The sequence below is a fragment of the Haliotis asinina genome, chromosome 2 (assembly GCF_037392515.1).
Source record: "Haliotis asinina isolate JCU_RB_2024 chromosome 2, JCU_Hal_asi_v2, whole genome shotgun sequence".
NCBI classification, from domain to species: domain Eukaryota; kingdom Metazoa; phylum Mollusca; class Gastropoda; order Lepetellida; family Haliotidae; genus Haliotis; species Haliotis asinina.
This window is the reverse complement of record NC_090281.1, coordinates 68,365,302-68,391,969: the sequence shown is the minus strand read 5'-3', so window position 1 is coordinate 68,391,969 and position 26,668 is coordinate 68,365,302. Positions and strand designations below refer to the sequence as shown.

The following is a 26,668-nucleotide window of genomic DNA, read 5'->3' as shown; positions in this document are numbered from 1 at the left end:
AGCGCGTTTAACTGATATTTATGATGTGCATAGCTAACTGAAATTACCATCTGTGCAACTGACAACGAGTTTGACCTTTAGTAAAGAAACAACTGTCGTTTAAACAAGGATGAATGATGTGTGGGAAATTGAGTTAGTGGATATTACATTAAAATGAATAAATATTTGTTTGTATAACTGTTGTTTATCTCTTCGTCGATCCAGCAGCACATCGCAGCTGTCATAGTTTGGCTCATTTGTGCGTAAGCATTTGTGCAAAGGTCAGACTCTAGGGAGAATAAGCAGGAAAGGATTTGCAATGTGTAATATGTATGTAGATTCTCCCGCAGCTTGGGACTATTCATAACTGTGATTATGTTGTTGAAGATGCAGAATTTATTTAGAACTCAGTAATAGTAGTAGCCGCTTGCCGTGTGTGACATGCGCCATTTTGTCCCATAGGTTTGACAGCCATGTCGTGTAAATTACTATGGATTCAATTTATGAGAGCCTGTATCGCCATTTATATTCAACGCAACAATTTTGCGTGGCAAACTGACAACCACCGTGTCGGAATTTAAGAACTTGTCAAAAGAAGTGTGCGAAGATGGTGTTTAAGCTTGGTTAGACAGCAAAGGATAGACAATTTACTTGTTCCAAGCCCTGTATTAATTCACTTGGAGGCAAACCGGGATCCTTTACCCGCCACGTTGTCAATAGCATGTCAATTTCAAAATGAGTCGGCTATCGCCCGAACTTTGCTATTGTGTAGCTCAGCTGTTGGTAATGTATATTACAGTTTTTAAATGTCAGCAGTTTTTTTACTCTCATTCGGCGACATGCCATGCTTGATTCGTAGATTTTATCTGTATTTTGTTAAGCCCTTGAAATTGAACTTTGAGCCCTTTGGAAACTGTCTTTGGACCGTCGTTGGAATTTGAGTTCACTGAGAACAGTATATTCACACCAGTGCTAATGTCTTACAAAGCCACTGCTTGGAAAAACATCCATTGACGTCCTAGGGCTGCTTGTTATAACGATTAAGATGATGTTTTTCATTACATCGAGGATGTACCGCTCCGTATGTAGTTGTTAGGGTGAGGTTAAATGCCTGCCTGATATCCCTTCAATACTATCAATTCTTTAAACTGCCAGTACGATTTGTAATCTGATCGAATGTTTTGCCAGAGTAACGTAATATTTCTTTGAACATAAAACATTTGCTCCAGACACAGTTATAAACTGATGCTATCTGTCAGATATCAGTAGGGAAATTAACAGGACTATTGGGGCTTCAGATGTACAAAGGGATGTAATTTAAATAGGTCATAATTGACTCAGCGTTAAGGGTTGGCATTACGCTGACATTTAACAACAAACCCCGCATGAGATTGTTAATTAATACTTAACATATGTTGAAATTGATCCATATTGTGAAACAGGAACTCCTCAGTCCCGTTGTGGATCAGCGCCCAACAGCGCTACAACTTCAGATTCTTGTTTGGACAATATTAATTTCTTGTACCTAAAGGAGGTTTTTGAAGATAATGTTTACCAGATAAAGAGTTATTTACAGTGATTTTTTTCATCAGCAAACGAATCAGGGCTTAGTTTTGAAACTTCGATATCACTTGCTATCAAGCGCAAGGGTATTATCTCTTGACGTTTTCTTGAAGTAATAAATATTTCACTCGTAGCTCGTAATCTGCATAGATGTATTGCTTGTACTTCTATCCATTGCACTGATATATTCATTTGTACCTATATCATGAATCAATATCATTTTATCATCGCAACTCTTGTAAGAACCGGCAACATACACTACTGGCCTAGCTGTTTGTTATCTTTTACTAGCAATTGCGGCTTAAAATTAAACATTGAGATCCCCGCCATTCTTGTGCCTAGAAATGTCAGTTTCGCTCAGCTTCATCAGTATTTGCACGTGAAACATGAGCAGCTTGTTATTAATTCATAAAGAACGACATCACAGCTAGTCCCATCTTGGCCCTTTCAAACATAAATGCACGCCTCTATCGACCAAGACACATTACGACAAAGCAAACCTTTGGTTTCGCATGCTCGTTATGGTTCCTCCTTTTCAACATTTAATGGCCATATTTAAAACCTTAAATCAGTTTTATCGTTAGTCCACGTGCATTATGACGCATTGCGTTCATATGAATTATATTGGAGCTTTTCTCAAATGCGTGTATTTCACTTCAAACCCATTTATGCACCCTTTCATTTGTGAGGATTTATATATGGAGATGTTATTATTGAACGAAATGTTGATTGTGGAAAAATGGTGTAAATATCAATGTACGGCATCGTACTTAAACAAACAAAGACAACTTAGTGGATAATTTCGGAGATGAGATGCATTTGTCAACGTTAATATATCCAATTTCCGGACACGTTCGCATCGTTTACGTAATGGGATCGACGTAGCTACGTCTTAACCGTAACCCTTCAGTCAATACGTGGACCGTAAATTTACTTGATGTTTCTTCGTTAGTGGCCATTAAGGAACTATCGGTCTATTCTACCTGTCGCTTCCGTCCCCAGAGGTCCGAGGGATAATGGCAATTGATCACTATAGTAATTACCTGTGTATCGATTGGTGTGTCTCACCTGCAGTACTTACCTGTATCTCATGAACTCCGGCCACACACCTGGGACTTTGTCGGCGTGTTTGGTGTGATACCCACAGTCATTGTCCCATATTCGAGTTATCTGCAACTCTTTCGTCAAGACTTTTTCTTGTTTCACAAGCGCAAACTAATTCAAAAGGATTTACACACGAGTTCTTCAAATGCTGTGTTTAAATTGCGTCAATTTTCCCGTTGGTAAAAAATCTGACGAGATAATACGTCATTATTTTACAAAAGCAGCCGCTTATGTAGTCGTTTTGCCGCATCATGAATATTTGACGCAATCAATGGTCGCGTAATTTACTATTTACATGTTGTGAAAAGCAAAATTCAAGCGATGAACTTTGATTTTGGTTTGTAAATAATATTTCCTTTGATGACTGCAAACTGTGAAAATCCACAGGAAACGATTATAGAAGTCGCTCAGTGCCCAAGTGAATAAAATAAAGGCCTCATTTGCGGTTTTGTCCAACAGTCGTGTCTCTTGTACGGAACACATATTACATTCTTGACTAAAGAACAGTAGGACACGAACAAATGCAAAATAACGTCTATTGACACGCTCATGGGTACTTTGAGTGACTTGACAATGTAGAGAAACATCATTTCTGACACACTGCTTCCGATGCAGTTTGACTTTGATATTCCCTGACAACACGGATTACTCTGCGGCTTCAAAGGGACGGTGGATTTTCCCTTTAGGTTGGAAATTGGGAGACAAAATCGCGCTCGGAATATGTTTTTTTTTTCGAGCAGATTGTCAAGAGTCTTTAATCGCTCTTAGTTATGTCAGGGAGACTTTAAATAGTCATTTCCAATGAGATCAGCCCCGTTTTACGAGAACTTCAGAACTCGTTCCTTTTCAAAATAACCCCCTCACTGCTTTTGATCAAAGGTCTGTTACTTTCACCGTTCAAGCTCTTTGCTTGTATGAACGAGTTTCCAATCTATAAAATCGTTAGACCCGTAAGCGTCGTTTTTTCATTGTAGACGATGTGGCAGTTTAAAGTGACGCCGCAAACGCATGGTGTATTGATGTACCAGGACTGTGGTCTTTGATAACGCGACAAAGACGGTTTTTTCCATTGTTACTAACATTGATAATTTATGAAAAGAAAAGTTTCTATTTTTCTCAGCGAAAAGGTACAACTTATTTTTTAAACGACCAACCATGTTTTACTTCTTTAGCTCGTGATATTCTTTCTTGAATGCAATCATTCGATTTCGTCCATCTCTCTTATCTGAAATCAAATATAGAAATAAATTATTCATTTCTCCATAAAATGCACTCAATATGAAGACAATCTACCTCTTTGGGGACCAACGATCGCGGACGTCAAGTTAGAATTGTTTGCTGGCAACATCCAAAGATGTTTAAGACACTTGAGGCTAGAAGACATTTTGAAAGCATGACATTCTGCCTGGTCCTTCTAAACAGATCTGACGTACAGCTCAACTGTTACAGGAGAGTATAATACAAGAGACCTGCTGTCGTAGCAGTACATTACAACTGGTCCATCATGGTTTATGTTGGTGGTTTGTAGTGATAGATTTACATGGGTTGTTTTCTCTGTCCATCCAACAGAGGTCCTTTGTATCGAAATTAACATGCCTGCCAAACTTGACAACACGAGAAACGCGTATATGCCAGATTTACACCCAGATGGGTATTTACATAACACAGTAATCAGTAGCTTTTAAAAATATCCTGTCAAAGACGACAGTGTTTTACAGATGGAGAGAAAAAAACACTGTTAAAACGAACGAACGAATGTTTACTGTTTGTAATCAGCCAAGTGAGGTTGTTGCGCCAAGAAGGAAGTGTTGCGCATTAGCGTTATCTTGGCTGTACATAAGCCAGCGTAAAGCCTCGTTATTAGATATTAGCTGTTTCGAGAGATCGGTTATACATTATGTAAGGCTCTAGCCCACCACTAGATCATATATTGCAGCAATTCACGTCTCGGAAATGATATTAACTCAACTTACTGCCTTTCCGCAAGAGATTTATTTGGAAGGTAAATACAATCTTGGCCTGTTAAACACTCCACATTTTTCTGGAGCGCCCGGGGGTAAACAAGGCAATGCTTTGTATTTTACTCCGCGTTTAGCTTGGAATGGTCTCGCTAAGCTAAGTCAGTCCTGAAGCCGATCGTGTACATACGACGGCAGCAGAACCAGCGAGTCTGTTGACTTCCAGCTTCTGGTACACACGCCAGTCTGGTGGGAAAGCCCCGTCCCACTGTTTCTCGTTACGGCGATCCACACATTCAAGTCCGTTAAGTCAACTCCGGACAGGGATTTCGGTCATTATAACTATAGTCCTACAAGCTATTATGTGTTGGAAGCGGATATACGTATTCCTTTGTTTGGCGATGGACGTCTTTACCATTCTTCGCTGTGACTGATTCCACAAAGGGTTATGTATCGTCACGCCGAGTGTATGTTCTTCCGATAAAGTGTAAACTGTTTCACAAACACCGATTTCGTCATGGTGACTAAAGCTTGGCGTTGCAATCTGAAAACTCTGTGATAGCAATCAGAATATCGCATGCGAACCACTACACTATGACGACATTGTGTGAAGGATCAATATTGAGACTCCGAATCCAACGGTATCTAATTGGTCAGTGAAGCATCTTGGACATTTAGGTCTGGTCACTCGGTCAGTACCCCTTTGATTGTGGCGCTAATCCGGCGTTGAATAGGTTGACTTTGTTAAGTAGTTGTAAAGATAACATTTTCGATAATTTCGAGTTGACTTTTGGGATTAAGCGGTGATGTTCGTGGAATATGCTCTGGCAGTTGGCACGTTCTCTAGGTGATATAGATAAGGAATGAGAGCCTCTGTCAGACAAGTATGGCCAGCTGGCCTGAGACTGTCACTCAGCAAGTGACCGCGGATCGGTATGGATGACTTCTTGAAGTGCTTTACGTCAGACGACTCATTATATGTCCTTTGGAAGAGCGTATCTCGACCACGTGTGTTAAATGTAAGTTACATTTCATAATATTTTCTTTGGAAGAGCGTATCTCGACCACGTGTGTTAAATGTAAGTTACATATATTTTTATCATGTGACAAATGCTGACACATTGTAACATCACATTCCGTTACTTTGTTGAATTATACTCAATTATATTAACGTGCCGTGATATTGTACGTTTTTCAGATAGCTGTATCTTTGTACATAAGTCGGTCACATATACTAGTACTAGGCATTTTCTCATTCCGCACTGGCAGCAGATCGTTTGAGTAACCCTGGTAACATATTGGTTTCCACTCGTTCTGACAATCTTGTAGAACATACGTTAAGGTCGATATATTTTCGGAAAGAAATGTCAATATTTTCTATACAATATTCATGAAATATATTCCAAGCAATGGGTAGACATATTAAATTCTACGTAAAAGATGATTAATCGCAGCTATTATCTGATTGAAAAAAATACACTGTTACCAATTAGGCCCCCACATCTGTCTGCAGAGACAGTAATGTATCCCCGGAATATGCTCTATATCTACAGGCACATTTTCGTTACTGTTTTCAAAGACCAAGGCTAGGGTTACACAACAGTTCCAACGACAGTCTAAAAGCCATCCCGGGAAGTGTTCCATAGTGACTTCTCACATATATTCAGTTTTCCACCAATAAACCGGTTTGAGAATAGATATTACCAAGAAACTGAGTCTGGTCTCTCGTCCTCTCCATAACGGTAGTTCTACCGTTGTACGGTTCCTATTGATTTCTCCCTTCTGTATGCATTCTCAACGACAGAGCGAATTTATTGAGAAGTGATTCTGGGAAAGGTATACTGAATGTTTCTTCGGATGCAGAAAGAAAACATAAATATCTCCATGGATATTATGATTATTCATAGACAAAAATAGCGGTCAACTCGGTTCATACAATTTCGCAGTTGCGATAAAATGTTTTATTACTTCAAACGCATAGAACGATTTTCCTGATAACCGTAAACCATTTCTATCATCATAACTATGGTAATACGTAATACAATGTCTGGAAATCTGCAGTGTCTTAACCTCCACGTTTGGGGAAGAAATTTTTAAAGTCCCTTAGGATTCGTGTTCTTAAGATCTTTTAATTCATCCGTTTTTCATCTTACACTCCGATTTATAAGCTGACGGAGCTATTTCTTAGTGCTTTGATCAGGTCTTGATTACTTGAATTCTGAAAATATCTTTTTAGTTTGAATTTCATTTTCTGCCACAGGCCTTCATTATGCATGCTTTAAAAACACCTAACGCGGTGTACAGCAGCGCTGGTATCTGTACGTTGTTTTCTCAGGCCTTGCCGTTTTTAGCTAGAGGGACCTCTTTGAAATATTTCTAATGAGACTTGAAGCCAATACTTTGCTTCAATGATATTTCTCAGGTTTGTAGAGTTAACTCAAAAGCCGCTTCTTTGAACCACTTCAGTTTTCCAACAAGGCGTTCGCTGTTGTTACTTCAGCTTGAAATACGTTTTGATAGGCCAATTATGAAAAAAACCGACGAATAAACTAATGTAAAAAGCAAAAATAGGACGTGATAGTAACTGGATACAACGTCCATTGCTCAGTTTATTGTAATATTCAGCAAAGCCTTCGCGTGTGAAATAATACCCTCAGTTCCACGCTCACCGGTATCTCATGCATGGTTATTTCGTAACATGCATCCTGGCAGTAAAGAAGCATGATCCTAGCAGGTCTATCTCGTTGGGTGAATTTAATCAGGTTTTATTAAGACACGGAGCGATTTGCATGAAGCAGTTTGCTTCGTAACACAATACCATCTTGTCAGTAAGAGGAGGCACCATGTCGTCTCAGCTGCTCTTAAGATGATCTTTTGTCTCTAACAATAGGATTTCGACACCACTAAATGTTTCTATTGATTTAACAACGAAACCCCATCTCCCTGCAAACACTGTCTTACTGCGGTGCCAACGTACAATGTCCTTATGCCACAGTGTATTGTTTCATTATGGAATAACCATCTTAGCTCGTTAAGCAATCAATCTCCCCTACAGGGGAACCCAAATTAGTTGCCCCGGTGTTCTCGGGGCTCCTTGCGCCAACGGTGTTGGTAGAGCTGTACAAAACGTCGTAAGACGAAGACAAACGATGTGCATGGTACGCTGAAAGAGGGTTGTAACTTAACACCCTTTGACAAAATTTCATGGACACGTAATAATCCATTTTTGGCCGGTATTGTAATCAAACATAGAGTAACAGATAGCGAACAAAGGCTTTTAAAAGAAATATTGGTCTTCATTCAGACATGTAAAAGGTATTTGGGGCAATCTCGTTTGAACGCGCGTTTTTTTTTCGTTTCGCAAGGGAATATGTGAGAGAAGGGCGGTTGCCTCAACAGGGGCAACTGAGCATTTGTTGCCGAATTATTCATTCCTTACTGGAACAAATAACGTTCTGCCAACTCTGTTGGAGACAAATATCCACTAGAATATGCATGCACTGCACCTAAAAGACCAAGAGGAACAGGATGCATGTACACCCAGACTCTCACATTGAACTATAATGATTTCATCTTTTTTTAATGAGATCGAGATGCATTATTCTGGTTCTCTGTATTTGTTCTTTCTGAACTTTGACCTTGTGATTTGAATAAAATAAGGCAAACCGTAGCAGAAGGCACGTTTCCTTGCATACGATTCTTTGCTTTCAAAGTGGCATTTCCAATTATCTATGATTCTTTTCTTCCAGGATTCTGTGAGACGTGTCCTGTGATGAAATCTTCGAGGAGCGGACAAAGGAGGTGACGCAGAAGCGATCAGTGTCAGCAATGGAAGCCATCTTTCTTGCAACCATGATGGCGGCCATCTCCGTCCAATTGTCGTCTGCTGATCAATTGACAATTCATTTCCGTTTGAAGGAAAACGTGCCTGTTGCCACCTACGTAGGGAGTGTTGCGGAAGACAGTGGCATTATCCAAGCAGTGTCACAAAGCGAGTTTCAGACTCTTAGATACAATTTTCTAAATCCAAACGATCTAAAGACAACCTCCTATTTTAGCATCAACGCAGAGACAGGGGCGATATATACAGCGGCGATGATTGACAGAGATTCTCGTGTTGTGTGTTCCTTTTCGTATGACTGTACAATAGTGTTTGATGTCACAGTGAGGTCAACCAGAACGTCATACTTTGAGATTGTCACTGTCAAGGTCACGGTGGAAGACGTTAACGACAACGCACCCAAATTTCCCGAACCCGTCAAAACGATAGCTGTGTCCGAATCTGTGACTCCCGGCACCACTTTCAGGATCGACGGTGCCTCAGACCCAGACAGAGGTCCAAATAATTCTGTCAGTAGTTACGAGATGGTGGCCGACAGTAACACGTTCGGCCTCAAGGTTGATCACGCTCTGGATGGAAGTCTTAGTGTTAAACTGGTTGTAAGAGAATCTCTTGATCGGGAGCGAAGAAGCCGGTACAAACTCACAGTCATTGCTAAAGACGGAGGTAGGCCACCTCTCTCAGGAAATCTCACTCTGTATGTCAATGTGACCGATGTAAATGACAATGTCCCGGTATTCTCTGAAAATGTTTACGACTTCACTGTGACAGAAAACAGTCCCGTGAGATCAATATTCGGACGTGTTCTGGCCAGAGATAAAGACACTGGTCTCAATGGTAATGTATCTTACCGATTTAGTCCACACAAGTCCAGCAAAATTCCACAGCTGTTCGCCCTAAACAGGCGAACAGGAGACATTAGTGTCAGAAACCCCTTACAGTATGAATCTGGGAATAGTTTTGAAACTGTAATTGAAGCCATGGATAATGGTGACACGGTGCAAGTGTCCCAGGCAATCTTGATCATTCGGATACAAGATGTTGGCAACAACCCACCCAAGATTACAATGAATTCGGTGTCTCCTGGAGTTCATGGCACCGTCTTGGTGTCCGAGGGGATGTCTATCGGCACCGTCGTGGCCCACATCAAGGTGGTGGACAACGACAAGGGGAGGAATGGAGCTGTGGACTGCCGTAGTCTCAATCCGTTCTTCGTGGTGCAGGTGATGCCGGGGCGAGGTTACAATGTTCAGCTGAAGAAGAAACTCGACAGGGAGAAGAAAGTTAAACACAACCTCACTGTGGTATGCGAGGACAATGGGAGACCTAGGATGGCTACATCTGCCAGTATGAGTCTGGAAGTTACTGACATTAATGATAACCCTCCCGTCTTCACCAACAAAACGTATTATGCCAACATCACCGAGAACAACCGTGTTGGTGCTGTTGTCACCCGTGTAATGGCCACGGATCGTGACACAGGGCAGAATGCTTTGATGCTGTACTTCATGAGTCTGGAAAGCGATTCCATGTTCAGGATCGACCACCAAACCGGTGACATCACCGCAGACGCTGTATTCGACAGAGAGACACTCTCGCAGATGACCTTCACCGTGAAGGCTGTCGATGAAGGGGAAACGTCCATGTCAGGAACGGCCACAGTCATTGTCACGGTTTTGGATCAGAACGACAACCAACCTTACCTTGACCCTTCTAACTTGGTTTTCAATGTGTCTGAAGACCGACCAACAGGAACCAAAGTTGGTCAGTTAACCTCTAAGGATAGAGACATTGGGATTAATGCTCGTACTGAATATTTGATGCTGGTAAGAGGAGATTTACCTCCCTTTGTTGTGTTTTCTGACGGAGTGATACGAACCCACAGAAGGTTAAACAGGACACTGAAAGATCGGTACGAATTTGACGTTTTGGTGAAGGACGGTGGAAAACCGCCTTTAAACAGTACCGGACGTGTGTACGTCAATGTTGTTGACTCTAACGATCACAGCCCTATCATCCTCTTCCCCAACGAGAGAAACAACACAGTCCTCATTGCCTCTGACACACATCCGGGAACCGTTATTTCTGAAGTCACTGCTGTGGATTACGACCAAGGTATCAATGGGCAAATGTCGTACTTCATATCTGTTGCAAATAAAGACAATCCATTTCATATAAACACCCGCTCGGGTAAGATTGTCTTGGCAAGACAGCTTCGCCCCACTGACCAAGAGTTCTACAAGATCACAATATCAGTTCAGGATCACGGCATGCCTCAGCAGGAGTCACAGACAAAGATGATCATTAGGATTGTGTATTACAACACCACACTAGCCGCATCAGTTGGAGACAATGACATAAAATATATAATTATAGCAGGTGCTGTTGGAGGTGTGACTGTTATTCTGTCTATCATAATTGTTATCATAATCTTGCACATCAAACGTGCCGACTCCAGACGTCGAAATGGGAGCTCCATAGCTATTCAGGAACAAGGAGATGGGAGACCCTTTGATAAACAGCTCTGGCATAGTGTCCCGGGGGAGGAAGAGAGTTCTGGTAGTGCTGATGATACGGAGAAGAACATTGACAAAATACTGAAGGGGAAGATGGGCAACAAAACAAGTTTTTCCTTCGACAGTGGGGCCGAACTTGATGATCCTTATCTGAAGAAACTTACGTCAGATCAATATGGCGGTCAGCAGTTTTATACCTTCAGGAAGGTGAGTCTCGAAAATGGCGTCATCATTAATATGATTTTTGACATGACGGGCCCTTTTACCACCCCAAACATATTCAGGGACTTTTTGCAAAGAGAATCTGACACTTCCAGTAGCATTACGTCGCCGAGCACCGATACAAGCGATAGTATTCTTAGAATATGAACCCTCATGTTTAATAGTGCCGCCTTCAGTTGGATAAAATACGAAGCTGTTGCTAGAGGTAAGCGTAAGTGCATTTTATCTTAGTATACATAGCTTCATGTTAGCCCTTTCACCCCAAGTCTCCATCACTAACAAGTAACATCCCGTCGAGTTAGCATTATTAACCAAATATTAACAAACTAGTCCAGACTAAATATATCACTGCTACATGCATGATGGTGTGTTATATAGGAATACACGCATTTTAGGTGATTAACCGTCCTTATATATCCCAAAGATAAACATCTTTAATTTCAAAGTCACATTGTAAGAACCAGTCGATTGGTTTTCAATATTTGGCTTGAAAACATGCTCCTAAATCCCCCCCAAAATGTCAGGGCTGACAAGGAATTCTCTGCTTGCCGCAACTTTATTAAACATTTGAAAAACAGGCAGAACCATAAAGCCGTGCGATTAGACAAGATGTAAAAAGCGCCTGGTTTGAAATTTGAGTAAAGAAATAACGTGAAATTGAATTAGAGATTTTAGGGTTTCGCAACAGAACTATCTTATCGTGGAGGTCTTCGCAGAGCTTTGTCCTGATACAGACCCTCACCGGAGTGGCTCTGACGTACTTAATAAAACGCATCTTCAAAAGGATTCCCTTGAAATAATAGCCGGTCATGGCGTTGAAATTCGAAAGCCTATAAATCCCTGGTCTGATACCCAGGGGAACAGTCATGAGGGAGCAGAGGGTTCAGCAGAAAGGGTTCCCAATCATTTCAGGAAACAATTGCAGCTTCTCTCCAATAACATGCTTGTCCTGTTTTGAGAAGTAATCAAATCATGTATTTGATGACAGAACACAGTGTATAAGTAAGGCATAAACACAACAACAGAGAGTTGCATATGTTAACATTTTTGTGCTGCTGATGTTAATTCCTGAGACCTTTCCACGCCAACTTCAGATTTGAAAATACTGAGTAATGCATTAGCTTAGGCAAATGTTGTAGAGACGTTTCAGCTCTGAGTAGGTTAAAAACGTGCTTATTTAAAGCATACCGGGGTGATATATCACTTTAGACATATGCAATGTATTGTGTCTCGCAAAAGTGTAGGTGAAATGCCACCTTTGAATAATCATTTCGTGTTGTCCACCGGCATTCCATAGACACTGGGTGAAGAAAGCATCTTAAAGAACACGTGTAAAAGACATTTTTTCAATGTTATAGCGACAGAGATATATTAACAGAAATAAAGCCCTCAAAACTATACCTAGGTTTTACGCACTAGCATAAGAAAGAACTATTTCGTGAAACTATATGTTCTCAGTTTATCGCAAGTTTAGTACAAGAAAATTAAGTTTGTGAACAACCATTACTTTAATTGTGTTCAGAGAAGGTCTGTTTGCTTAAAGTGATACGGCATTTGGTCAACAAACCTTGACCGCTCAATCAACGACATCTGTCACACTCTGGAATGACCACCTCGGCACCGACTTGTTAAATGGACATTTAGAAGCCCTAAGGTGTTTGTCCAATACTAACACTCCTGGCCACTGTCAATTTGAAAGATCTGATTTCTCCCTTGAAGAATGTTATGGGTTTTAGTTGCCTGCTGGAAGCCATGGTCAGGAAATTAAAACAGAAATCACATACGTTTGTTTATACTCTGATCGCACAAATATTAATCTTTGGCCGCCATCGCGCCTATGGGACTTCCGGTTGTTCCGCAGCGAAGCATTTGAAACATACGGGCTCTTGACTTCACCTTGGTGACATGTGCAAAGGATAAATTTTACTTGCTACTTCCTGCAACGAGAAGCCTGTTGGTACCTCTCTGTTACGTTCAAAAACCATTATTATCTCTGGAGGATCTAACACTTAAACATATGCTAGAGGCGACCTCTCACAGATCGAACTAAGAGGCCCTCGTGCCTCGGCCGGGATCAAAGTATCGTCCTGTCCCTTATCACTCATTAGTAGCTCGCTACCGCGGGACTATTGTATTGTAACGAATTCCAAGGGAACTAATTAAGATGAATACTGCGAAAAGCTGAAACTGTTTTTCCTGCCATTGTCAATAGGCTGAAGGCGACGTCCGATTACAACTCCTACAATGGAGGCCCTTGTTGCTCAATAGCACTGGCGCAATAAAAATAGAATTTTACGGTTGGCCTGTGGTGTATTGTAAAAAATATAGACCGTGTTTTGGGCTTCCATATTTCAATTCGCTGATTGATCCAATTGGTATATATGCTACAGTGAACGCTTTACGAGGAATACATTTTATTGCACGGCCATCTGATCAATTTTCAGCAATCAGGAAAATACTTTTAAAGGTGTTTCTGCGCGAATTCCTGTTTTATTCAGTAGCCCTGGATAATACTAATGGACACAAAGATCTGCAGCGGATACATATATTTTCCTTTGATCTGCCATCGCACTTAGAATACTTATATCGAGTTTTTTTGTAACACATGGACTTTATTGCTACTACGAAACTATCTGTGTATGAGCTGTTGGAATATTTCCATTATACTTTCAGTTTTTATTTATTCATGACAAGACGGAATGAGGTACAAGAATGTAAATTTAGGATTTACCAGTGGAAAGCACATTTCAGTGAGACAATATCTTGTGTAACGCCATAAAGTAAACCGTTAAAGCGGTATTCATGCACTGACGAAGCTGTTCAACGATAGACTGATCAATAGAGAGCTTTTACGTGTATATTGAAACTTGCATTATGTATTGTTTTGAATTACCTTTAAGTGGATTCTGGAACTAGATGGAAGGCGTTTTCCCAACGAATGGTCATAAACATATACGTTATGTCTGTACATATTTAGTGAAAGTGAATTCGGATGAAATGTGTTTACAGACATGTTTCATGTGTAAGATTGGTGAGATTTTCACTCATGAGTGGATATAAAGAAAACACGCGCACATGCACACACGCGCACACGTTGATAAAATATGAGTCGTACAAGCATACATGGAGTTCTAATCCGTTCTAATCTATGATGAATGTTTTAAGCCCCTTTGAAGTCATTTTAGTCAGTTCGTTAACTGACTGAAATATTTAAGCATTTTGGACATTACCTCGGTGAATCACATTTTACATATTGACAATAACATATATGAATGGCTGTTAAAAATGGAAAGAATAACATACCAAGTAGAGTTGTCCTCTATGTAATATGTTTTAGCAGTTTTCGATAACTTGCATCAAAAAAGACATTTTGCCATTTCAATAAATGTATAAAGTCCCAGGCCATGAGCATGAGGGAATTATGTTAAGTCCCAATTCGATTGCTAGCGGTTCCTGATATAAGAGAACAAGTTTTAAGACGCACCCGTTGGAAGGCTGCATGTCTTTGTAACTGCCTCGGGTTCTTGTCGATGACCAAGATCACGAAGAGGTTTATCGACCAAATCTAGTGATAACCAATCTAATCATTGGCCGATTACCTTGGATTAGCTGCTTCAGAATAGCGCTAAGTATGTCGGGTCTTCACAAGGCGTCATCAAAAGAGCTGCAGATCATATTCGAGACACTAAAACTGCAGTCAATATGAAAAGCATACACTCTCTTTGATCATGTGCCATCGTGGCCCTTTAGCTAAAAAATATGCATGAAATATAACTATACTTGCTTTTTTCCCACACAATACTAAGATCCCCGCTAAAAGCCAAGCAATGTCTTTATTCTCATATTAGTTATTTCCCCATTTCAACCTTCGATTTTCTCACCGGTATCTAACACTAATCATGTCGTTAATATTTTTATGGCTGTTGTCAGAGGCTTTCCGTAATAAATGACCTTATCTGGCTGTAGACAAGCGCGATTGTTAGCGTTTTATCAGAGTTTTACTGGCTCTTGGGTAGCACCTGATCCGTATTAAGGTGACCTGGCTCATTATGGTTGTGAATTACCGCGTCAACGGCAGAGACGAATTCTAATACCCAGAACGAATAGGAAAAGGGACGTTGGTTTTACTTGAACCAAATACGGTACTTAACGTTGTAATGACAAATTCGTATTACTTTGGCGGGCTTGTAGTGTCTGGGTTTTTAAAATTACAAGTTCAGTATTGTCATCAAATGCTGGGGAAGACACCACTTTTGCAGCACCTTGTTCTTTTACGGTCTGCAGATGTCCGAACCCTGTGGCCACAACACTATATTAAGATAGATTTTCTAAACGCATTTGTCACAAAAGTAGTAATGACACTTTTGTCAGTTCTCTTGTCAAAGAAGCAATGTCGCGTCCATAGTCTTCTCTGCTGGTGACCATTAAATGTCTATTTCTCGATTCGGCGAAATGCTAAGCAGTAAACTAGATGCATGGTCGCGGAGACGTAAAGAAAAGAAATTGGTCTTCTTTGATGCTAACGTCAAATATCTCTCCAGCGGTCAAGGCTAACGTGAGCCGTCAATGTGGACTTCATTCCACCTTTAACATGTAAGCATCTTATATGCTGTGTTAATGCTCAAAGAATGCAGTTTTCTCTATGTATACGCTATATCGTGGGTGATCCTTGCCACAAAGGCCAAGATTAAAGATGACCACACAAATCTTCTGAGCTTCGGAATGTATCACGCTTGACTCGTAAATCCTTTATTATTTATTTGTATATCTCGGACAATAAGCTTTTGCCACGAGGATGTGCTAGGTGTGTTGAAGCCACATGATAATCGTGGCTTGACCGGTGGTCAGTCGTAGGGTGTACCGAGCACAATAGCAGAGGGCGTAAGGTCACCGGCGTTTTATGGTTCTACCTCATAAAATTAAAATTTGTTCTTTACGGGTGAGCAGCGTCACTTTCAGCTGGTGACCCTTTGATTGGCGCCGAGATAAAATTGATACACCTTTATGGCCAGACATGGGTGCTTTTGTTAAGTGACCATGTTAACAGATGGGGTGTAAGTCCACTTCAAATGATTAGGTGAAATAATGACACATGGCTTTCGGTTTCATTTTTGAACATCTATGGATACAGCGCGAACAATGGGCGAGTTTTGTATGCATGGGTAAATTGGTGATTTATTTGTGTAATTGTACGATGCTATCTCGAGATGTATCGAATGTCGGTAACATTAACAGTTTGCTTTGAAAGGAACTACCATTTGCTATATTACGATCACTGACCGCCAACTTCCTAACTATACAATGTTGTGGTTTGTGATCTATACCTGTATTTTTCAATACAAACCTGATAACAAACTAATTTGTTAAACTAAATATTTACCCTGAATCTGGTCAGCAGATTGGTATAGTTGGACATGTATTATTGGAGACAACAATAGCTGTTAGAATCAATATTTTTCGACAGGAATTGATAATAGTGCCCACCTGTGGACTCCAGAATAACGTACGCTTGTGAATTAGCAACGCTTTGTATCAGTGTATCTAGTTCTCGTGAGCGAAAACGGATGAACCTGTACATTGAGGCCATCGAGGGCATGTTTATTTTCAACCTGCAAGTCTCAACATGATCATATTTGTTTGTTCTAAGATCAAAGCATATTCTTCACTATAGCCGTGTGCCAAACTCATGACAGTAAAGGATAATAAAGCAAGACATGGAATATGTAAAGAGATTTGACACTGCCTTCTCACGTGTTTACGACATTTCAGAAAGTTAATATTATGTTGTTTGAAATGTTTTTTCAGCGCATTGTTGTCAGTGGGGTTCCCATAGTTTTGCAAACGGATATTGCATTTAAGCAGATTGCGATAGGTATTAGGTGGACACGAGGAAAAAGCACGTGGATATAGGGCATTTAATGTTGGACACTGTCGTGGGAAATGTTCTACTTGTGTTATTTGTAGCTGAATAGCCAACTTGTGAACTTGATAATAAAGTGCACCCAAAAGATCACGTCATATTCTAATATTACTGTAACAATTCATCTTGAATATAGTTTGTGACTAACAATTCAGTATCCACCGGGCGAAAGGTTTCATACAGGTAGCATCCATCAGTTATAAAATGTGAGCAGAAAAGTAAGCGTTTAGTACCTAAATACCCATAAGCACGTTTATAGTGTTGACACACCAAGAAACATGACCTTTCTGTCAAGAACGATATGCGATGTGATCAGCTGCGGTGAACGCCATGCAAGAACATCAGCAACATTGCTTCCCACGAAAGTTGTGAGCTTGGAATAAGCCTTTAAAAAGCATATTAGAGACAGTTTCAATTTCCCAGGCTTCCTCCCCGAGCAAATATTGTGGCACGAAGATTCATTTTTTAGGTGTATAGCAAATTCCAGTCTGATAAGCGTCATTGACATGGTAACCCCAATTATCTCAGATAATTACAAAAAAGTATGTTTACAAATTCTTGTTCGACATCAAGGGGGATGTGAACGAGTCGACACGCACTGATCCGATGATCAAAATTTCTTGTGCCTTGCCGAGACGTCCTTCTAATTATTACGTGCCGAGAGAGACTCACGAAGCCCCCCTAATCAAATTCAGGATATTAAATCTCTGGACAGCGATCCTCGTTGCGTAATAGCGATCTGGGGGAAGATACGGCAGTATAGCTGCTGGGATGTTTTCACTTAAAGCGACAAAAGCAAACAATGGTTAGATGGCGTAGCGATACCCAGCACTTGACGCTTATAACGTGTCGATAGCCGTCCGTCTTTGTCTACTTCATGGCAGGTTATTGTTGACCCATTACGTTAATTGATTGTTTGGGTGCAACATCTTATCTTGGCTTGTCGATTGCGATAGATAACACTGTTGACAGCAATGAGTGATTGTTCATAACACGACTAGAGTACCACAGCCATTGAATGTGCAGAGCCAGGCTTAGTTCCTTGTTCCAAGAGGTATCAAAGTGGTTAGATCTTTCTGAGAAAAAAGATTTTGTTCTGAGACAGTCTTTTGGAAAAATTCCGTTCGAATGAATTGCTGCGTTATTCTATTTAAGATCATTATTTATTTTTCTATTCTTGAAGGATGCTTTGATGGTAAAGATTCAATTTTGAAATAATCTTATGTCCACCTACGTCTCTGTGTTCGATCCTATCCAATCACTGATGAATTTGTGCGATTTTTTTTTTAAATTTTAACATTATCTTTCGAAGTCTGAAGGGGCCAAGTTGTGAAAGATATCCACTTTTGTCTATGTACCGAACCGTACCATAGCTTTCTGAGCAATCATTCTTTATCCCAAATGTAAACCGTTGAACTAAATACCTCTTTAAGCTGCAGCTGTGATGGAACTGGGATTATACTCCGACCAACGTGGAAATACCGCCATTTTGTGTTGACTTTCGTTAAAGTGTGCAAATATCGTCAAATCTCGAATTATGAAGACGGTGTGCGCATGTGACTGAAATCATGACAGTGCAAATATTAGCGCTGGGATAAACTGTCTGTAAAAAATAGAATAGGGAAATGCGACTCCAAGTTTGGATCCGCAGACGATGGGCCCCATTACCCGTGTGATAACGTGGTTACGTCCGCGGAGGGCGTATGTGTTGCGTCGTTGATTTGATAAACGTTGCCAGATTGACTATAATTATATCCCATCTTCTTGCACAATAATTCAATAGATAACACCAAGTGTTTGCGATTTATTTGACGCGGTTGTTTAAATTACACGTGATTGGTAGCATGTATGGGATGGCAATTGTAGATAAGGTGCCTAATCCGTAGAATGGCCGGATCATGATTCCTCAGTCCGCTTTCATCTTTTTGTATCACCCGACACATTCACCAGAAGGGTGGACATACGACACGCCATTTCCGCCATCTTCCAGACTCATCCTCGTTTAAAAGCAGTCTTGAGATTTAAATAGAATTAACTTCAGCGAGACTTTTAAAATAGGTAGTTGTGCGAGCAGATTGAATGAATTCTCATTTGAAATTTAAATAAAATGTTGACATCAAAGATCGGGTATATTTTAATGAAGAAAAATGCTCCGCTTTGATTCCGCTTATTTGAAAATAAGATTTCCGCACAGCCGAACATTCCTAGGAAAACAAATGAAATAACATTTAAATCAATTTAAACTTCACCGCACGGACGCGGCTTCAAGGAAGATGGCTTAATACGGTGGATCAGCAGAAATGTGATAAATTTATCCACGACTGTAATCACAATAAGCCAGTATCATATACAGCGAGCCCATGACTGCATCTGTATGCATCGAGAGATTTAGCAATGCTTAGAAATAGCATTTAGATTCATGACGGGGAGACAAAGTAATATTAGCATTTAAAACTATGATTATATTTCGAGAACATTTACCGTTTGCATTCTACCAAGCCTAAAGACGAAACAGCAAGGAGCCGATCGTTAGGTAGATTACATGGACATTACTATTTCGAAACTTCACCCGTAAAGACCACCGTTGTCCATTACGCAGCAAGTATATCACTACCCCGAGATGAAACCAATCAGGATATGTGCGTTCAGAGACGAACTTTTCTACTGCGCTTTTGAGTATTTCAACCATTTTGTTTCCAAAGAGGTCATCTATTTTTCTCAAGGATAAATGACTCCGGTGATGACTGCGTCCAGGATAATGCAGTACGAGACGTTCCAGACAACGTGGCCTCTTTGACGTCTACATAATACATTTCACCATTTCACTAGCTAAAACCTTGGACACTGAAGAATCAGTAGGGATTTTTTTCCTGTCTGTTCTTCGGCTCATGGCAGATCGTATTACATAGAGCTCTTTAATTGTAGGGGTCAGTTCACTCGTCCATCCGCAGTGCCATTATTTCAAGGCGGATTTTTTTCAAAAGTGTCTCACACCCATTTTAAGTGGCAAGTCGCCTATTAATTTTGAATTGAACTGTTGAAAGGAAACGGTTGCCATATTAACTTAGACAAGGCGTCGTTTAATGACATGTTAGTTTAGCAGGGACGTTTCAAAATTGATTAACATTTTTTTGAAAGTAGGGCATAAATCATATATTGTCAAAATAAACTTAACGATTCCCACGTCAATCCAATACACAAGGATTTAATATAACTAAGCATGTAAAACGTAAAGACACTTGATCCACAGATAATCCTAAGACTCATATGTAATGTAAATCGTACTGTTCTCTTGACTAAATGTGAATGCTTTTAGATAATTGCGAAAAGGATTATGGGTCTTTCATTGGTGGAAGGTTCTGTGTGAAATATTGATGTTGTTTGTTTTATGACTGTGTTTATAGAAACGGGATTTGATACAATGTATTCAGCAGAATGTAAAATACAGACGCTAAATGAACAGGCTTAATTGTTACCTGCGAGTTTCAAATGTAGAATTATCCCCGTTCGTCCAATTACTAGGCTGTGGAAGTAGCGAGAATATCAGCTACTTGGCTGTGGAAGTAGGGAGAATATCAGCTACTTGGCTGTGGCAGTATCGAGAATATCAGCTACTTGGCTGTTGAAGTATCGAGAATATCAGCTACATGGTTGTGGAAGTAGCGAGAATATCAGCTTCTTGGCTGTGGCAATAGCGAGAACATCAGCTACTTGGCTGTGGAAGTAGCGAGAATATCAGCTTCTTGGCTGTGGCAGTAGCGAGAACATCAGCTACTTGGCTGTGGAAGTAGCGAGAATATCAGCTCCTTGCTTGAATGATGTGTATGTCGTCACGTGGGATGCATTGTGATCACCAGAGCGTGACATGATGCTTGTGACTAATGAAAGTAAACTAAAGATATGCCAATACTATTTGAAAAACAGCGAAGGCAGTTAGTAACCTTCAAGTACAAGGGTCCTGAAAGAGCAAACGTGTCATCCATGTGATTTTAATGGCGGTCATGAGTTGGAAGATATCTGTCGCCCAGTGTCTCTTTCTTCTGTCGACATTTATATCATATTGTTTTGGACGCAAAAAGTATGATATTCAAACATGTCACGCAATCTTGCAGGGAATGTACCACGATCATTATTGCCTGAAACTCTTTTCCAGAATGTTACTTTTCTTTCCGTTATATATTAAAATGTGAATTTCGATATTTTGGTCTGGCATGGCATTTTCACATCATGCTAAATATCACGGCATCGAGATATGATGTTTGTTGATGGGATCTAGGATCTATTTTTTCACATTTTGTAATTATGAAAACACTAAAACGACAAAAAGAAAATAAATATTTTGCTGGATGGATATGTTTAGTGCCTGTATTTGATATAGCTTATCTTAAATGCGCATTATCGGTAAACTGAGTCACATTCATATTTAAGAGCAGTGTTTACAGGTATCTCTAGTGATAATAGTCGATTAACAATTCAAACAGCTTTGCATTTGTTGAACGTTTCTTCCCAAAGGGAAATATTGATCCTCTTGTGGTAGTGAGCCAAGACTATGTCTATCTAAGCATGGGTTCCTCTGCTATTTAGTCTATACGATGACAATAGTACCTTGTCACTTCCAATAACGACGATATGTCTTACAAAAAAGTACCACAGTATGCGTCAATAAAGGTAGAAACGTTGTCATCAATCTGCTCCGACTACACCAGAAGGTGAATTGACCAATTTTTCACCAGCGCTCTCACCATATTGATAAAATCTCTTCGCCCGGTCTGATTGTGGGACGAACCTTTCATCATTAAGAACTCTTATATTTCTGAGCTCCTCGCCGCGATGCAATGGATCATCATCACTCAATATCGCTGCATTAGGGGAAGTTGAACCTTCTCAAGAAGGAACTGCAGGATAGAGGATGTTACGGGGTGTCCTGTTCGTCTCAAAAGGTCGAACACCCTGACTCATTGTTTCGGCTTTTCGTCGGAATGGATGCTTCTTTGTAGGCGCGTGTTATGAAATCGAACTCAAGTTCGAAATTGCGCATGCGAGCGTAGCTTAAGGCTGTTGCATTATCTGCGAGATTGTAAGAGCGAAAAGCAAACATGTCGTTTGTCTAAAACCACGATCTATTGAAAACGAAATAAAATGGAGGATTTGTACAACACATACAAAACCAGTCGGATATGATTCAAGGGGGATTTTCTTTGAAAATTGGTGTCGTTATAGAGAATCGATTATTATATCTTGGCATTGGCCAACCCAGCTCTAGAATTTCCTGCCCTGGCATGGGGCATAAGCGCGGAGATGTTACGCCATTAAAGAGACATGTATTTACTAGTATGGTCCTGTAGTTGATACAAATTTGCAAACGATCGTCTGTTTATTTTCAATCTCATTCAATTTGTAAAATCCTTGATCCATAAAATACGAGGAAGTGATGTTTACTTCACCCGGCGCGAGCCAACTTGGAACAGAAAAGACCCATTCAGTAATTCTTTCATTGCATTTTACGCAATTTGATAGAGATTTTCAAATATCGAACTGACAAGAATCGTAATTAGCAATGGTCCTAGGAATCCGTGAATCAGGGGTTTGTTCATTTCGTGCAAATCGAATGCGTGTGTTAGCACTAACCTGGCGTGTTATATTTCCTCGAATTTGTTACCCGCAAATAAAAGAAATCTTTATTCGGAATAATTTCATTTCAGCATCCTCTGCATCCTCAGATGGATGACATTCAGAGCAACTCGTCAGGAGAGCTGACAGCAAGCGATAGCGGCCGAGGCGGAAGTGAAGAAGATATTCAGCTGCCCCCACTGCCCGAGTCCGAAGGTGATTGACAGAAACAGACAATCATAGAATTAGCGTTGTCAGGGGAAGCCATTATCAGATAACTGATGCCTCCCATACCAGCACGTAATACATACACACAGATTATTTAATGTTTAACAAACTCAGCCTGGTTATGATCCCACCCTGTCATGATCCCACCAATGAAAGAGATCATGAGTGTCACTAAAGTAGTCAACGTCAAAGACAAGCATCACTCCGAGATTCTTCGACATCGAACTGACAAGCTGTGCAAGTAATTAGGATATCCGTGGCGGATCCAGGATTTTGGATAAGGGTGGAGGTTCACATAAATCATGAAGTCCAAAGACTAGGGGGAATGATCCTCAGGGGAGTATGTTTCGAGGGAGAGGGCATAGGGGTGCACCCCTCAGCTACCTCCTCTTGATCCACCCTGTATGTTGTTAACGGTTAAATTGGAGTTGACCCGTGAAGGTCCCGGGGTAGAACAGGCCTTCAGCAACCCATGCTTGCCATAAAAGGCGACTATGCTTGTCGTAAGAGGTGAATAACGGGATCGGGTGGTCAGGCTCGCTGACTTGGATGACAGATGTCATCGGTTCCAATTGCGCAGATCGATGCTCATGTTGTTGATCGTTGGGTTCAGACTCGATCATTTACAGACCGCCGCCATAGAGGTGGAATATTGCTGAGTGCGGCGTACAACTAAACTCACACACTCACTCACTTAAATTGGAGTTAATGACACTATAAGTAAAACATGTCTCATTGTATCATGTTCTGAAGCTTTCATTAAGTCTATATTTTATATTCTTTCCAGGGGAATATTCCAGCACTGACGACCCTCATCGATTGGCTGTCGAAATGAAAGACCGCAGAAACCACAGACACGGTACCCGGCCTTTAAAAGATGACCCGACGTTTCAAACTTTTGTGCCTCGTCTCCACCCGTCCTTCAACACCCAAACACACGTCAAACCGTCTTTCATTCGGCCAATTAAAGAGCAGGAATTACCTATTCAGGAAAAGCGAAAGTCTCGAAATCTAAGCATTGGCTCTTTTGACGACCCTCTGCAAGTCAAACGGAACAGCATTGGGAAAAGAGTCACATTTGCCAACGAGGGATTGACGCAAAGAAACCTTCAAAACCTCGAGCGTATTCTGCACACAAGTAACCACATTCCCCCGACAAACAAACTTGCGTTTCTGTGTGACAGTGCGGAGCTTTCCAAGGCCGGAAGCGATGTGACATTTGCTAATGGCGGAAGCTGGTATCCCAAGGTTCCCCGTAGCCACGACGACGATGACAATACCACCACTTCCGGTAGTTACACGCTGAACCCGGAAGACATTGATGAAATGTTTTGTGAAACCTACCCTGTTTCTTGAACAAACTGTGATTATCTTTCTCGAGTTGTGACATGAGGTATCTCTTGCATTTATCTTTCAGAGCTTGGAAATATTTTGCCGGCTATGCAGCTGAACTTGGCCAACAACGAGGTGTGTGTTGTGAAAGAAACACCCGTACATATCTAAAACCATTGCTCAATTTGCACTTCAGTCATGTAGGGTGTTTGACATCTACATCTGAAATCGACATAGAGATTATGGAATGTAAATAACGGTGCTTGGCTCCAGCTTGTATATTATGCTGTTATATACACGATGTTAGCCGCCAATCATTGTTTGTTAATTTAAAATTATTTAAAAAATCAACTGTTGCGGATTATTAGTTGTTTCTGTGGTTGATAATATTTGTTCAATGCCAAAGATTTTGTTGGTCCTTCCTGTTATTTCCTAGTTTGTTCACACAGCGACATGGCTACAAATTAGACAGTTTGTTTGTGATTACAAGCCTCCAAGCAATCAAGCATACTATGCGTTGTTAGTGAGCTTTGTACAGTCAACAGTCATAATACAGGAATAATTGGTTTTCGAACTATTTCCAATGTTTGTGAAACTTCACAAATACATCCATTTTATATAACATTAGACTCTCAAGTCATATTCCTTTGGGGTATTACCTAGTTACTCTGTTCTTGAAACTTCATGATTTACATGTATTCATTCGGTGTACATTGTATATTTATAATGGCGTTTTTTCCATAAAACAACAAACATTGCCTGACTCTCTGCGCCTTACAATGTCACGTCGGAACCATGCCATCGTCCATGTATTGATATAGATATTTATACCGTATGCGACTCGTACAAGAATGATAGCAATTTGCATTAATGACTCCCCGATATCGATATGGTAACATCAGATTAGTGTCAACTAACAGTGTCAGTTTCATATTGTTAGTCAACCCATTATTCGAGATTTCATACTGTTGTGTTTGTACACTGTGAAACCGTTTCAGTTCGAATTCATTTAACTCTAAATAGCGTTGAATATGAAACGTTGTCGCGTCCGCTGCAAAGCCCTTTTCATTACTTTCCATTTACTTTTGACTCATGATTGTCTCGAGTTTCGGAATATTTTTATGATTTATTGATTTCGAGTGAATAAGGTTTCATGGTGTATATAAGTGACATAAACATTTCAATATATGGTATATTTTCGAAACATCACGCCGAATTTTTTCCAGCGATTCGACCATATATGAGATTATTTTCGTATTTGACTGACATCATAGGTTGTGTAAGTTTTGCCGATTTCTATCCTGTTTTGTATTGGTGTATTTTAGACACACCGGTATGAAGCTATAAATATGTATTAGCGGTAGTATTCAGGGATAATATCCCAGTATTAAGTATTAGTCACCCCAGTATCTTTTCGTGTGACGAAACATTATCATATGCCCAAGTTTAGGTTAGCTCGACAAATATTCACGGTGAACTATGTTAGGATTAGGACCTAGTTGAAACACTATTCCCGCATACATTCACTATCATTCAAAATGATGACCTATCACTATTACGAATATATATTTCATTACATACGAGCGACAAAATGCGAGGCATCATTTATATTTGAATCCGAGCTATATGAAATGTATTTCTGGGAATGTTATGATTTGATATTTGATATTACAGTCTGCGAGCTGCATGTGCGTGGTGATACGATGGATTATATGTACATGTCATTTGATGGCATCCTCATTCAATATCATACATTTTACCATCATGAAGATCCATTTGTGTTTTGTTATGCAATTCTTTATCATTTCACCATTCCAACGGCGCTGAGGCTCGTTACCTGATGTGGCTATTTTGGCATATCGTGAACAGTATTTTGTAAATAAATAAATGTGCATTGTAACCTGAAACATCTTTTCATGTTCCTCTTTTTCCCATGAACAACACTGATACCGTCTGTGACTCTCTCTCTCTCTCTCTCTCTCTCTCTCTCTCTCTCTGTGTGTGTGTGTGTGTGTGTGTGTGTGAGAGAGAGAGAGGTGGGGTGAGGGAGGGGGTATTGGTTTCAGTATCATACTAACCGATATTAATTGGACTCTAAAATTTTATCTATATTCATATGTGTATGTTGTTTTACGACAGTCCATCTGCATCTGCGATCTGCATAATTATATCCTAGGTTAGGATGACCTGTGATTCAAATCCTGACAGGTCACGGGTCCACCACTCGGTAGTCTACTGGCTCAAATATATTCACGTTTCCTTAGAATCACTAAAGGTCTCCCGTAAGCGCATGACACTCCAGATATTCTCACGTTAAGAGTTGCGATAGAGCAGTGTATATCAGATGTAACAGTGAAACAGTCAAATGCATCTTATATCATTATTGCAACATTAC

At 40.3% G+C, this 26,668-nt stretch overlaps 1 protein-coding gene across 2 annotated transcripts in view; it reads left to right on the top strand.

The window, feature by feature from the left end:
* Positions 1 to 26,180, top strand: part of LOC137274207 (protocadherin beta-9-like) — a 35,610-nt gene extending 9,430 nt beyond the window's left edge. For both annotated transcript variants that reach the window (XM_067807263.1, XM_067807262.1), the window contains exons 2-4: positions 8,354 to 11,168; positions 22,806 to 22,929; positions 23,729 to 26,180. In XM_067807263.1, coding sequence (XP_067663364.1) covers positions 8,433 to 11,168; positions 22,806 to 22,929; positions 23,729 to 24,297 — 3,429 coding nt within the window. In that variant the 5' untranslated portion in view covers positions 8,354 to 8,432 and the 3' untranslated portion in view covers positions 24,298 to 26,180. The remainder of the gene's footprint in view (positions 1 to 8,353; positions 11,169 to 22,805; positions 22,930 to 23,728) is intronic.
* Positions 26,181 to 26,668: the final 488 nt, after the last annotated feature.